General features: G+C 40.1%; 1 protein-coding gene across 3 annotated transcripts in view; it reads right to left on the reverse strand.

The window, feature by feature from the left end:
- The window catches only part of ZNF341 (zinc finger protein 341), a 33008-nt gene that overhangs the window by 8719 nt on the left and 11495 nt on the right, over positions 1-12794 (reverse strand). For 2 of the 3 annotated variants that reach the window (XM_042465044.1, XM_042465046.1), the window contains 6 exons: positions 10914-10985; positions 10484-10673; positions 9971-10055; positions 4708-4898; positions 2215-2408; positions 756-964 (listed from right to left, as the gene is read on the reverse strand). In XM_042465044.1, the coding sequence (XP_042320978.1) occupies positions 756-964; positions 2215-2408; positions 4708-4898; positions 9971-10055; positions 10484-10673; positions 10914-10985 (941 nt within the window). The remainder of the gene's footprint in view (positions 1-755; positions 965-2214; positions 2409-4707; positions 4899-9970; positions 10056-10483; positions 10674-10913; positions 10986-12794) is intronic. The other variant, XM_042465045.1, reaches the window with a different exon arrangement.

The raw sequence follows: 12794 nt of genomic DNA on the forward strand, positions 1-12794 counted from the left end.
AACCTAACTCACACTTTTGTTTTCTTTTGGGTGGGAAGTTGAAGACCATATACATCACTCTGAAAATGAGTATGGAAAAATGATACCTTAAAATGTACATGAAAAAATAAACTGTCTTGAACTGTCCAGCTCCAAATTGTCCAGCAAAAATGGAAACAAGGGGGAAGCATGGACATTCTTGAGAGGGTAGAAAAAGGAGCAGGCTGAACACCTTTCTCCCTGAACCCAGAGTTCATGACTAATACCAGAGGCCTAAAAACATATGAACATAATTATTTTGTTTTTAATTAGCCTATGTTTCAAGATCTAGACTCTAGATGTTACAATGAAAATGTTCTCCAGTCTGGAACCAGTGACAATGGCTTAATTCAGACATAGTGACAAACCATGATTTGTTGAGATAAGAATGAGCAGCAGTAAGCCTCAACCAACAGGTAGGAATTCAAGGTTTTGGTTTCTAACATGTTGCAAACCACAGGTTGTCTTAATCACAGCAAGTTATGGTTTGCTCTCAAAACAGGATCCCAAACTATTTTTATCTGGCTTGCTGTTATTTCTCAATTGAGCAAAGGAGATCTAATTACCTAATGTTTTGATCAAAAATAGTTTCTAATAAGAGGCCAAAAAACCTCACAGCATTGATACTTTCCAAACTATATTTCAAATGCTTGCCCTGATAACAAATTCAAATTTGAAGTCACAGGGATTTAATTCTCTCCTTTCAATCTCAGATTGGAAAACTGCAGCTACCGTACTTGTAAATGGCCAAGTCTTTCTTTGGACTGTGTTGAGGAAGCAAGCTGTGGGAATATTGGTGGACACCAAGTTCATATAATGAAGGAAAGTCCTTGTTGCAGAGGTGGCAGCGATAGCTCAACTCCTCCTGGTGGTTCTTGATGTGCTCTAAGAAAGAGTCCAGCTTCTGGAATGTCTGTGCACAATTTTTCACAACACACTTGTAAACCTACATATAAATGGAAAACAGAGAATTTAGGTGTAATCACAAAGACCAACTAACCAACCATAGTGTACTGTGTGAAATAAATTAACAGAAGTAATTGAAGGCTCTTGTGAGCTTTAGGTGCCCACCCTCCCAGGAGGCAACCTACTATTCTCTGTATGCTTAATCCCTACAAACTTCCCTCTGTCTACTTCCATGGGGAAGTCTGATGCAGAAAGGACATAAAATCAACTAACTTCAGAGGAATCTCTGCATGGCATAATGTTCAGTACTGGCCTTCTTCAATTCAGGACACGTGACTGATGGATCATTTAGCTTAGTATTATCTAAACTGACAATACTCTGTGGAGTTTCAGATTCTTGCCCAACCCTACCTAAAGATGTGTGGAACCATACCTGGGACTTTCAGCATGAAATGCATATGTTCTATCACTAAGCTGTCGCTCTTTTCCCAATGGGCATTCTCTTCAAGAAAGTATGCAGACATAAGGAGGTGAATTCTCCTACAACAGGGGTTGGAAATTTCACAACCTGGGACCAAATCCAGCCCTCTTGGGAAACCAAATGACCACATCTTTTCCCCCATGATGCCATAATTTGCTTTAGCAGCTTCTGTACCTTTCATACCTTCTGCTAGCTTTATTGTTCCTAAAGAAATTTTCTGAAACGGAACTCAGCCCTTGGGGCTTAAAGAAGTACCTACCTGCTTCAGAGCAAGTAGCCTGAACATGTTCTAAAATAAACATGGAGGTTGAAAGCAAAGTGAAGTATTTACCTCAGCTATCAGACATTTGGAAAAACCTGGGATGAAGCTTTTATGGATTTGTTTTAATTTTTCTATTCAAACTTGGAGAACAGTCAGTGGATTATATTCTATCATTGAATGAAGCAGATTCCAGATTACACTCTGCTGGGTCTGGAGAGGGACTGCAGATGAATTGTTAGAGCACACACTCAGTGTATCTAATACCTCAGATTCCACCTCTAATATCTCTGTCTAAACAGTGACAAACAGCCATGGCTAACCAGAGGTGATTATACTATGCTAGAATGATAATTAAGAATAAAATATTATATGGAGTTAGATGTTTTAAACTGCGCCCAAGAAAGAATGCCCTTGCCCCAAGAAAAGTTTAATTCTATTATCTACACAGATTAAATTTAACCGTATGTATATATTCTTCAATATCTATAGGTCAGAGAAAGACCAAAGCAGGACAGGAAGAAATCCATGCCCTTGGCTAGTAACCCACCTGCTCATGTTTGTGTTGAGTCATGTGTGATTTGAGCTGGAAGTATGTATTGAATTTGTTGGGGCAGAACTGGCACTGATATGAACTGTCTATCAAGACCACTTGCTTGGCTTCCAGTTTGCTGGATTCATGCTCTTCTGAAGGAAGCATGGCCTGAGGCTGTTGGGGACTGCTTCTTGGAGTTGGATTTAAGCCTGCAGGAAAAGATCAGGGTGTAAAATTATTAGACTTCCAGTTTGGAGTATTATGGGGAGGGGGTATTTTTAGACCAGGATACGAAGCAAAGCCATCTTTCCATTTTCATATAATATCCTACCATTCATTCAAATCACAATGTCCTAGCTTTCTCTTCCAAAATGCAAAGCTACAGAAATTAGATCACCTTCATTTTTCTTTCCCTTTCCATTGCATTTCACTGATTTTGCCCAATCATTGAGGAGTTGTATCTCTGCTCTGGTTAACTTTTAGAGCTGAAACTCTTTGGTCAATAAGTACCTGCAGTGGAGAAAGGGTCATAGAATCACAGATTCTTAAAGAGTTGGAAGGGACCACAAGGGCCACCTAGTCCAACCCCGCCATGCAGGAATACACAATTACTCCACTCCTGAAAGATGCCCATCCAATCTCTGCTTAAATATTGTACCTTCAAAAATGGAGATCCCCATCACCCTCCAAAGGCAGTTCCATTGTTAAACAATTCTTCTAGGTTTTTTTTTTAAAGTATTTCCCAATGTTTAGATGGAGTTGCTTTTCTTAAGTGAATCCATTGGTTCATGTTCTAGTTTCTGGGACATCAGAAAACAAGGTGGCTCCATCTTCTACATGATAGAATAGGCCTCTGCCTGCCAAGTTGAAGAGCCCTCCCCCCGACCTCCATCTTGAGAGGAGAGAAGCAGGCAAGAAAGAACAGGCCTCTGCCTGCCAAGTTGAAGAGCCCTCCCCCCGACCTCCATCTTGAGGGGAGAGAAGCAGAGTTGTTTTTTTGTTTGTTTGTTTTTTTGTTACTTGCTTTGTTGTATATGCATATGTATGCTGTAAACCGCTTTGATCATAGGAAAAGCGGTATACAAATAAAACATATTATTATTATTATTATTATTATTATTATTATTATTATTATTATATCCCTTCAGATATTTATGTCACCTTTCAGTCCTCTGTTTTTCAAGTTAAACAAACCCAACTCCCTAAGTCATTCCTCACAAGGCTTGGTTTCCAACCCTTTGTTGTTGTCTTGGTTGTTCTTCATGAGACTAAATGCCCCATCCACACTAATGTGCAAAGATTCTTGTCTAACTTTCACTGTGATATGAAGAATGCTCTTGTCTAGCTTTCACCGCTTGTTTTCTGTAAGAATGCACGCTTGTGAGGTATTCCATTGTGTGAGCTCTCACCTCTACTCCAGACTAGGGGCGTTGTACATTACACACTACACATTGAAAATTCAGATCTGCCATTTTTTAGTAAGAGGAATGTATGCTTGTAAAGTATTCCATTAGCAGTGGCCTTAAGCCAGGAGAGAGCATCAAAATGTTATTTTCCTCCAACTAGTCCAATGATGTCCACTGTAAATTGCACTTAGTACTTTCTGAGTCCTTTCTACACTTTTACTTCATCCTGTACATTTATTCCTTTTCCTTTGGCAAGATCATCCTAGAATGATGGAATGGATGTGCCCTTCTTATCCCACTTATTAATGGAATGAAGATTTGGCATGTACTACTCAGAAGAGCCTGGCCATGCAGAAAACACATATTATCCTAACATCTGTTCTCTGGCACAGTGCAAAACATGATGTACAAAGAGCTTAGTGTACACAGTTCACCCACTATTTCTTAAAATGAGACACAGCCCATAGCAATGATATTCTGTAATTGTTTGTACATGGATGGTGCTATATAAATAAATAAATGATAATGATGGCGATGGTGAGGATGATATAATTTAGAAAGCAAATGGGATCACACATCAAGCCACATACTGCATTCTACAGGTAGATCTTGTTGTTAAGTTGTCAAGTCAACTGCAATTTGTGGCAACCCTATGACAGAGACCTCCAAGTTACCCTGTTATCAACAAACTTGCTCAGGTCTTGAATGTATGGCAAATTGTTCCTATAAACAAACCAGAAGGTACACACTCCCATTTCCCTTCATATTGTCTGTGTCTGGGGGATGAATGACAGCTATCGGCGTACAGCTGAACTCAGATCTGATCCACAGAAACAGGAATATATCACCTCTAGAGTGGGGTGAGATGCAGGGAAAAAGTAAACATGGCTGGAGAATACACAACATAGGGCTGTAACTAAATGAGCATGCTGACCTACATATCTGACCTGCAGTAAGCAGGACACACAAAAAAATCTGTCCCCAACTATGCTAGTCATAGGACTATGAAAAAGACAGGTGGGTAGAAGCAAGTGGAAGCACAAATATTCCAAGTTTTGGGGAGCAGGTCATCAACTGGCCACCCCACCAGTAAGTAATGCACCTGCATTTTCCTCATCCTCCTGTTGATTGGGGTTCAGTGCCATGACTTGCACAGTGACAGAGCTCCGAGAGATGGTACACCCAGTTCCTGGTGGCCACACCTTATGCGTCTGCATGTGCTTCTTCACATTGGACTTTTGTGCAAAGGCACGGCCACACACGATACACTGGAAGGGCTTCTCCCCTGTGTGACTGAAGGAAAAGAGAAAACAACCTCAGAAGCTGGAAAATAGACTCTCCCAATGGCAGTATAATCTGACTATTGGTTGTTATCAGTATGACCAATGCAGAACTTGTAAAAAAATTGGAGATTCTGACAATTATAGTTCCCAAAAAGGACATTTTCTAAGCTCTGCAATCTTAAATGTTGTGGACCCAATGTTATTTTACAAGGTTTTCTCCCACCAGGAACATGTAGTAATCAGGAACAAGGTGTACATTTATTTATTCATTCATTTATTGTATGTGCTTGTCAAAATAACCACAGAACACCGACATGGGAGAAAGGCCACAACTTTATTAAACCATTGGTAGGGTTGGCACAAAGCATAAGGTCAGGATCTGTGCAATCAAACAACCCATTGTTGTTTGATTATCCAAAGCCGGGCCCCTACCCAGTGCTTGGGATGACCTAGGGGCTAAGGAACGCCGCTTGAGCGCAAACCATGCCTTGCGTTCCCCAATTCACAAAGCCCCTAGTCATCGGGAGGCGCACCTGCGTTCTGGCCCCCGCAATGGCCAGACGCCTTCGCTCATCGCCCCCGGGTACCTTGTGACTCCCAAACCAGAACTCCATAGCCCTGGTACCACCAACGTTCAGATCCTGGCCTATGCTGCCGAACAGTTGTGACAAAAAACCACCTGAAACAGCGGTGGGCAGGCGGGAGAAGCTCAAGGCTATCTCCCTTCCAAGCTTGGCTCCGCACTGCTCGAAGCCAAGCGCCGACTGAGGCGGAGAGGCCTCCGAGCAGCAATATATACTGCTCAGCCCCTCCCCTCTGCGACATTTGCGGGGTCCCGCCCCCAAGGCCGAGCTCACCAATGGGCAGCCTTGGAGGACCGGAAGCCCCGCTCCCAGAGCGTCCCCGGGCCGGAAGGACCGCCCCTTCCGGCCCCAATAGCCAATCGGGAGCCGGGCAAGCCCCAGAGCACTCTGGGGCTTGTAGTTTTGCCGCGCAACAACGGCAAAGCAATCTGCCCCGCGAACGGGGCAACTGCAATTTTTGAGTGAAGCTGTTTGCATTTTCAGAATTAAAAACCAAAGTCTGTTACCTTACATTGTTTTTCCTGCTCCCTGCTCTACATGATAGAACAGGCCTCTGCCTGCCAAGTTGAAGAGCCCTCCCCCGACCTCCATCTTGAGGGGAGAGAAGCAGGCAAGAAACAACAGGCCTCTGCCTGCCAAGAAGAAGAGCCCTCCCCCGACCTCCATCTTGAGGGGAGAGAAGCAGTGCTGTAAACCACTTTGATCATAGGAAAAGCAGTATACAAATAAAACATATTATTATTATTATTATTATCAGGGACTGCCTGAAGGAAGAGGCCCCTCCCTCCTCAACTGTCATCTCGGCCTCAGAGGGAGCAATCAGGCAGACCCAACAACATCAGGGACAGCCTGAAGGAAGAGGCCCCTCCCTCCTCAACTGTCATCTCAGCCTCAGAGGGAGCGATCAGGCAGACCCAACAACATCAGGGACTGCCTGAAGGAAGAGGCCCCTCCCTCCTCAACTGTCATCTCGGCCTCAGAGGGAGCGATAAGGCAGACACAAGCAACATCAGGGACTGCCTGAAGGACGAGACTTCTCCCCTTTTAACTGTCACCTTATATTTGTATTGTATTTAATTTTACTGTAAACCGCTATGATCATTGCGGAAATAGCGGTCTAAATAAAACATATTATTATTATTATTATTATTATGCTGACAGAGCATTCAAACTGCAAGTTGCTATTGCCTGGAAGATGCAACCTAGGCCCCACAGTTCTATTACCTTTCTGGAACATGGCTCTCTGCAAAAATTTTAGTGTGCATATTAAAATGATATAATTTTCTTAGGCATTTTCAGGTTTATAACATCTTAGCAAGCTGCATCATTTTATATGTATATTATATTATAGTTAAAGTTATTATTTTAAGTAGTATTTTAATGGCTTACATTGTTGTTGCTGTGTGCTTTCAAGTCATTTCCAACTTATGGCGACTCTAAGGTGAACCTATCAAGTGGTTTCCTAAGGCTGAGTGTGTGAACTGCCCAAGGACATGCAGTGGATTTCTATGGCCAAGAAGGGAATCAAACCCTGGTCTCCAAAGTCATAGTGCAAATGTTCAAACTACTGCACCACTCAATTTACATTACAAATCATTATTAAACTTGACCTTCAGTGCCCAGCAATCTACTTGATGAAGATGGCACACAAATAGTTTAAACAGATAAACCACAAGAAACTAGCAGCACAATAACTTTGCTGCTACTTTCTAGTACTATTCGAACATTTACATTCAATGTTGTTGATTTTTAAAAAAGAAAAAAAAAACCAGTTCCAACTGTAGAGAGCTTTCTTAACACTAAAACCACAAGATATATTCATAAAACATCAACAATAATATTTTTAACACAAGAAAGTTATCTTTTTCCATTCTGCCAGTATTTGGGAAACTCCTTTCTTTCTTTCTTTCTTTCTTTCTTTCTTTCTCTCTCTCTCTCTTTCTTTGCAGATTGTACACACTGGTACTCAAGCTTACACAGCCTGCAGTCATTTTTAAGATCAACACAGAATCGGCAATAATCAGTGGATACATGTTGTTGCTAAATTATTAAAGCCAAGTAGACCTGTGTGAGGGTTGTATATGGCTGTTTGCCTGAGAGACCCATGGAAGCCATTCAGAAGTACACAAATCCTTTCAGAAAAATTACTTCTTCATTTTGCAGCACACATGCATACATCGTACGTACACGTACACTGCACCATTGCCATGTGGTTAATGCATCCTTAATCCCAATTGTCCAATTTAATATCTTAATTTCATATTTTACAAAGTCTACCAATCACAAATTGTCACCATAATGTAGGATTATACCATTCCACAACATAAACAATATTTGTTGCTCTTCCTCAGATGGCAAAATGTCTTGGGCTGACCCAGCTCTTGGACCAGCAAGCTACAGTAGTTGTTTCCTTCAACATGAGAATGATCCTGTCCCTTGATCAACAGGAAACATTCATTCATTTTGTCTGGCTCAGAATATGCACTAATGCTTGCAACCATAGTCCTTGTTACTCTTTGTCTAATGCTATTAAATAATGCTTAGATTTTGGAAACAGAGGCCTGTTACAGACAGCCAAAATAAAGCTGCTTCGAGTCACAGTAGAGATATGGTGTTTCAATGATGCATGCGTCCTAAGAGTCCAGAAGTCGCACCAAAGCCACACTTCAGCCCTAAGGACTAAAGCGTGGCTTTGGTGTGGCTTCTGGACTCTTAGGACGCATGCATCATTGAAACACCATACCTCCACTGTGACTCGAAGCAGCTTTATTTTGGCTGTCTGTAACAGGCCATAGATACATATTCCTGGCTGCTACAGTAACACTTTCCTTGACCAGTCCAATTTCTTTTCTTTCTTTCTCATTTTACAAAACAAAACAAATTTAATATTCTTTCCATACATACATGTACTTTTGCATCTTATTCATTTTCTTAAATGCACCCCACCCCTGGAGCCATTCCCTTCTTTATACTCCATCCAAAATTTTAATTCCTCCTGTGGAGGTAATTTCCCATCTTCTTTTCTTAGTACATTTTCAATAATTTTTTTCCATATTTCTTCAAAATCATTTATTTTCCATAATCCTTTTTTTACTTTCAATTTACATGTTAATTTGTCATTAATTTCTAACTTTCAAACTTCTTTATACCAGTCCTCCAATTTCACATTTATTTTTGTTTTCCAATTTCTTGCTATGATTAATCTCGCAGCAGTAAACAAATTTGTTAAAAGGTTTTTTTCTTCTTTTTACGATTCTACTTCATTGTATATTGATAACAATACTATATTTGGTTTTCTAGCTATCTTTATATTCATAATATTTTCTATCTCTAATATTACTATTTCCCAACATTTTGTACATATTTACATTGCCACCACATATGTATATATGATCCTACTTCCTGACAGCCTCTCCAACAATATTTTGAATTATCTTTGTTTATATTATGTAATTTCACTGGTGTCAAATACCATTTCCAAATCAATTTATATTAATTTTCCTTAATTCGCACCGATAAATTTTTCAAATGTCTTTGTTCCCAGTCCAATTTCTAAATAATGAGTTGCTGTGTGTGTGTGTGTGTGTGTGTGTATAAAGAACAGGATGTCAAGGTGCAATAAAAATTACTACAGGAAGAAGCAGGAGACACACAAAACACGAATGTGGACAGGGATGCACACATCAAAAATTTGAACATATGGACAGAAGGACTTTTTCTTGGTGTCAAATGAAGAAGCAGAACCTAAACGTGGCAACCTGGAATTATAAGATGACCTCAAGTACAAGTTGAGGGCACGTTTTGGGGACAAAATTATGGCTTTTTCACATGACCTGTGGATATGTTGAGGATAAAGCTTAGGGATATGTAACAAAAGATGTAAAGGATGAAGCAAAAGGAAACGATGCCAAAGAATTTACAAAATTCCAACAGGCATTACTGTGAGTGTTCAACCTAAAGGCAGGATGGCTGAGAGAAAAGAGGGAGGTCAGTGCTTCCAGGAGGGAAGCTTGCCTTTCACCAGGGTATGGTTCCCTTTTTATAAGAGTTAAAGTACAGTACTTACATTGACCCATGGATAAGTCAACTCGGATGTTTTGGTTCAATTTTTTGACTAAAATTTCTAGACTTAAATATCAGTATATACAGTAATATTATTAACAGGATTACCAATGACTAGTCAGGAGAGTCAATGACAGGGATAATCAGGAAGGCTTGCAATAGACTCTGTAAAACCCAGTGAATCCAGTGGGTAAGCAGCCAACAGCTGGACGTGAGTTAAACTCATGCATGCATGCACATGTGTACACACAAATGTACACCATGCTGTAACTAGTGTTCAACTTTTAGGCAACCACCCTGGCCTAGCAGATAGATGGCTTAAATTTCCAAAGCCTTAACCAGATAGTAAAAGTGGCTACAATGGAATCATAATTATTGCGCTTGTTCTATCAAACAAGCTATTGCCATTGTGCCCCATCTGGAAGCTCAGCATTACCTTCTGATATGCTGCTGTAGGTCAAAGTTCTTGGTGAAGGCCTTGTCACAGTATGTACATTTCAGTTTGGGTGATTTAGGCTTCCCTGAAGGACAAACAGCAAGAAACAAAAATGCACATGTCAAGAAAGCTGCTGTCACAGATTCTTACTCCCTCATTTCAGTCTGTAAATACTGTATTTTAATTCCCTTTTTTATTAAGTTCTTATACTACATCAGATTAAATATAGTACAGACCTCTGCCAGGCAGGCATTGCCATACAGTGCCTAGTGCTTTCTGTTTTCAGCACTTCTCTGTATCATTTAAACATTATTTTTGATCTTACATGCACACAGACAAAAATACACAAATTTCTAATGTGGGGGCAGGGGGTTCACCCTAGAAATGAATGATATGCACAATCCAGAATTTCACTATCCCACCATGCCTAATGTAAGTTACTAAAATACATTCTGCAACATTCTTCTACTGCCATATTTTAGGTAAGATCACAGCAAAGCCAAACAGCCTTACCTTCTAGGAAGGTGCTATCTGTTTTAGAACGGCGGTTCTTTGATGGTGAATCAAAATTGGTCACATTTCCCCCACATGTATTATTCAAGGGAACAGCAGTATTCGGGCTTCTGGACTTAAAGCCTTGCTTTCCTGGACTATACACTGGAGGGGAGGGATACACAGGGGTTTCCACACATTGGCTGGGCACCTAAAATAGAAATTATTGGTGAAAACATACTTGAAAGTGTAGTACTAGCATCAGAAAATGTCGTATTCAGAAGAGACCTCAAGGCTCCAACACTCTTCTTCAAATGTTTGGCCAAAGGCTGAGCTAACTTCAAACATGTCTGTAACTAGCACTTGGAAATGTTACTTTTTGGACTACAATTCCTGTGAGGATCCTTCAAGTTCTCAACGAAAGAATAGCTTCTTGAAGCTCTGCTCTTACCATTCGAAAGGTACAGCACTGAGAAGGACGAAGTGCACTCTCTTGGCTTCTCTTCTCAGTTCCTTTAAAAGCCTGAAAAACAGCAAGCAGGTCAGAGGCTTGCTGCTTCGAGGATACTACAAACTGTGTATGAAATGTTTTATTAAAGTCCATGTGTTATGGCTGACATTTAGCTGGGGAAAATTAGATGTTCTGCTCTGTAGTATGAATTGTATTAATATTTTCCCACAAAACTAAAGTGGTTGCAAAATGTATGTGTTTTATATGCCAGTTTTTCTCAACATGGAACTCAAGGCTACTCACAAAATGGATTAAAACACAATACAGCTAAAAGCCAATTATAATAGTAAAAAGCAGTTAACTATTAAATGAATTATCTTATTAATAGGTAGTACTGTAATTTAAAACAATTTAAAAGCCTTTGGAAACACTAGGATAAAAATACACCACTGCCTCCTACATCAAAACAACCTCCCCAAGTTAATAGTAAAAAACTTATAAATAAAAAGGTCTCTGCCTGCTGCAAAAGGAAAACAAGAGAGGAAACAACCCTAGTTTCCCATGGCAGGGACTTCCACAACCCAGCCACTGAGATAGCCCTGCTCTTACATCTCTTCAACAAACATGCCAGTGATTCTGGTGCGAACAAGAGGATCTTAAACTTGGAAAGGTTCATATAGGGAGATACAGTCTTTGTGATAGTCTGGACCCAAGCTATAGAGAATTTTATACATTTTATACAAGCACTTTGAATTGTGCCTCAAAAAGGAATCATAATGTAGCTTACAAAGTGAAGCTTTTATAACAGAGAAGTTATATACGTTTCCTGTAACCAGCCGCAATCTGGCCACACCATTTTGGACCTGCTGAGGTTTCTGTACCTTTTCCAAAGGCAACCTCATATAAAAGTGTATTCAGTAATACAAACGGGATGTAATCAAGGCATGTATCCCTGTAGTCAGATCAGATGTCTTCAGGAATGGGAGTAGCTGGTGCACTAACGTTAACTGTGCAAAGGCACTCCTGGCCACTGCAGACACTTAGGCATCCAGACACAGGACTGAACCTAGGAAGCAAATCTGAGATTTCAGGTACATTGTAACCTCATCTAGTTTAGGATGAATATTATTCCTTTATCTGCTTTTCAGCTGACCACAACTATTTTGTCTTGATTTAGAAGCATGCTACACCAAGTATCCAATTTTTGTTTTCAAACCATGCCATAACTTCAGGTGCGTCAGAACTAGAAACAATCCTAAAGCCATCTTTGGTCCCTCACTGGAAGGAAGGTGACATAAAAATGAAATAAGTAACTAAATAAATAAAATAAAAGATAATTACTGAATATGGAAGTGTAGAATTGCACAGTTAATGATTAGGCTCACTGGTTTGGGGAGACATGCTGTATTGACTTTATTAGATCTTAAATACAGAAAGCAACAGGAATTTCTTATAGAGACAGTCTGAGGTGTCTTTGAGTCAAACTGTATGATATAAATCAAATAAATCTGTTTAAAATTAAGCTGACAAAATAATTCTGAAACACATTTTGCCTAGCCAGAGAAAAAGGTATAGCATTACATGGTATAATGAGGTTACAAAGTGCTTTCCAATTATCTTATAGTCTTCATTGTGGCTCCTGCCTGATCTCAGAGTATGACTTCTAAGGGAAAAAGAAAAAGAGGCAAAGGTCTTGCCAATTTACTTTCCTAGCATAATGGTACTTTGCCCACTACTTTTCTCTCTTAGCTAACAGCAAAAAATAAATATTGTCAGAAAATAAATATGGCTTATGGAAAGAGATCCAGGGATTATTTAAGATTTAAGCAATGTAGAAATGGTGAAGCCATGCTGGGGGGGGGGGGGCTTCTGAATTTCCAA

Source organism: Sceloporus undulatus, chromosome 4 (assembly GCF_019175285.1).
Source record: "Sceloporus undulatus isolate JIND9_A2432 ecotype Alabama chromosome 4, SceUnd_v1.1, whole genome shotgun sequence".
Classification (NCBI taxonomy): Eukaryota; Metazoa; Chordata; class Lepidosauria; order Squamata; family Phrynosomatidae; genus Sceloporus; species Sceloporus undulatus.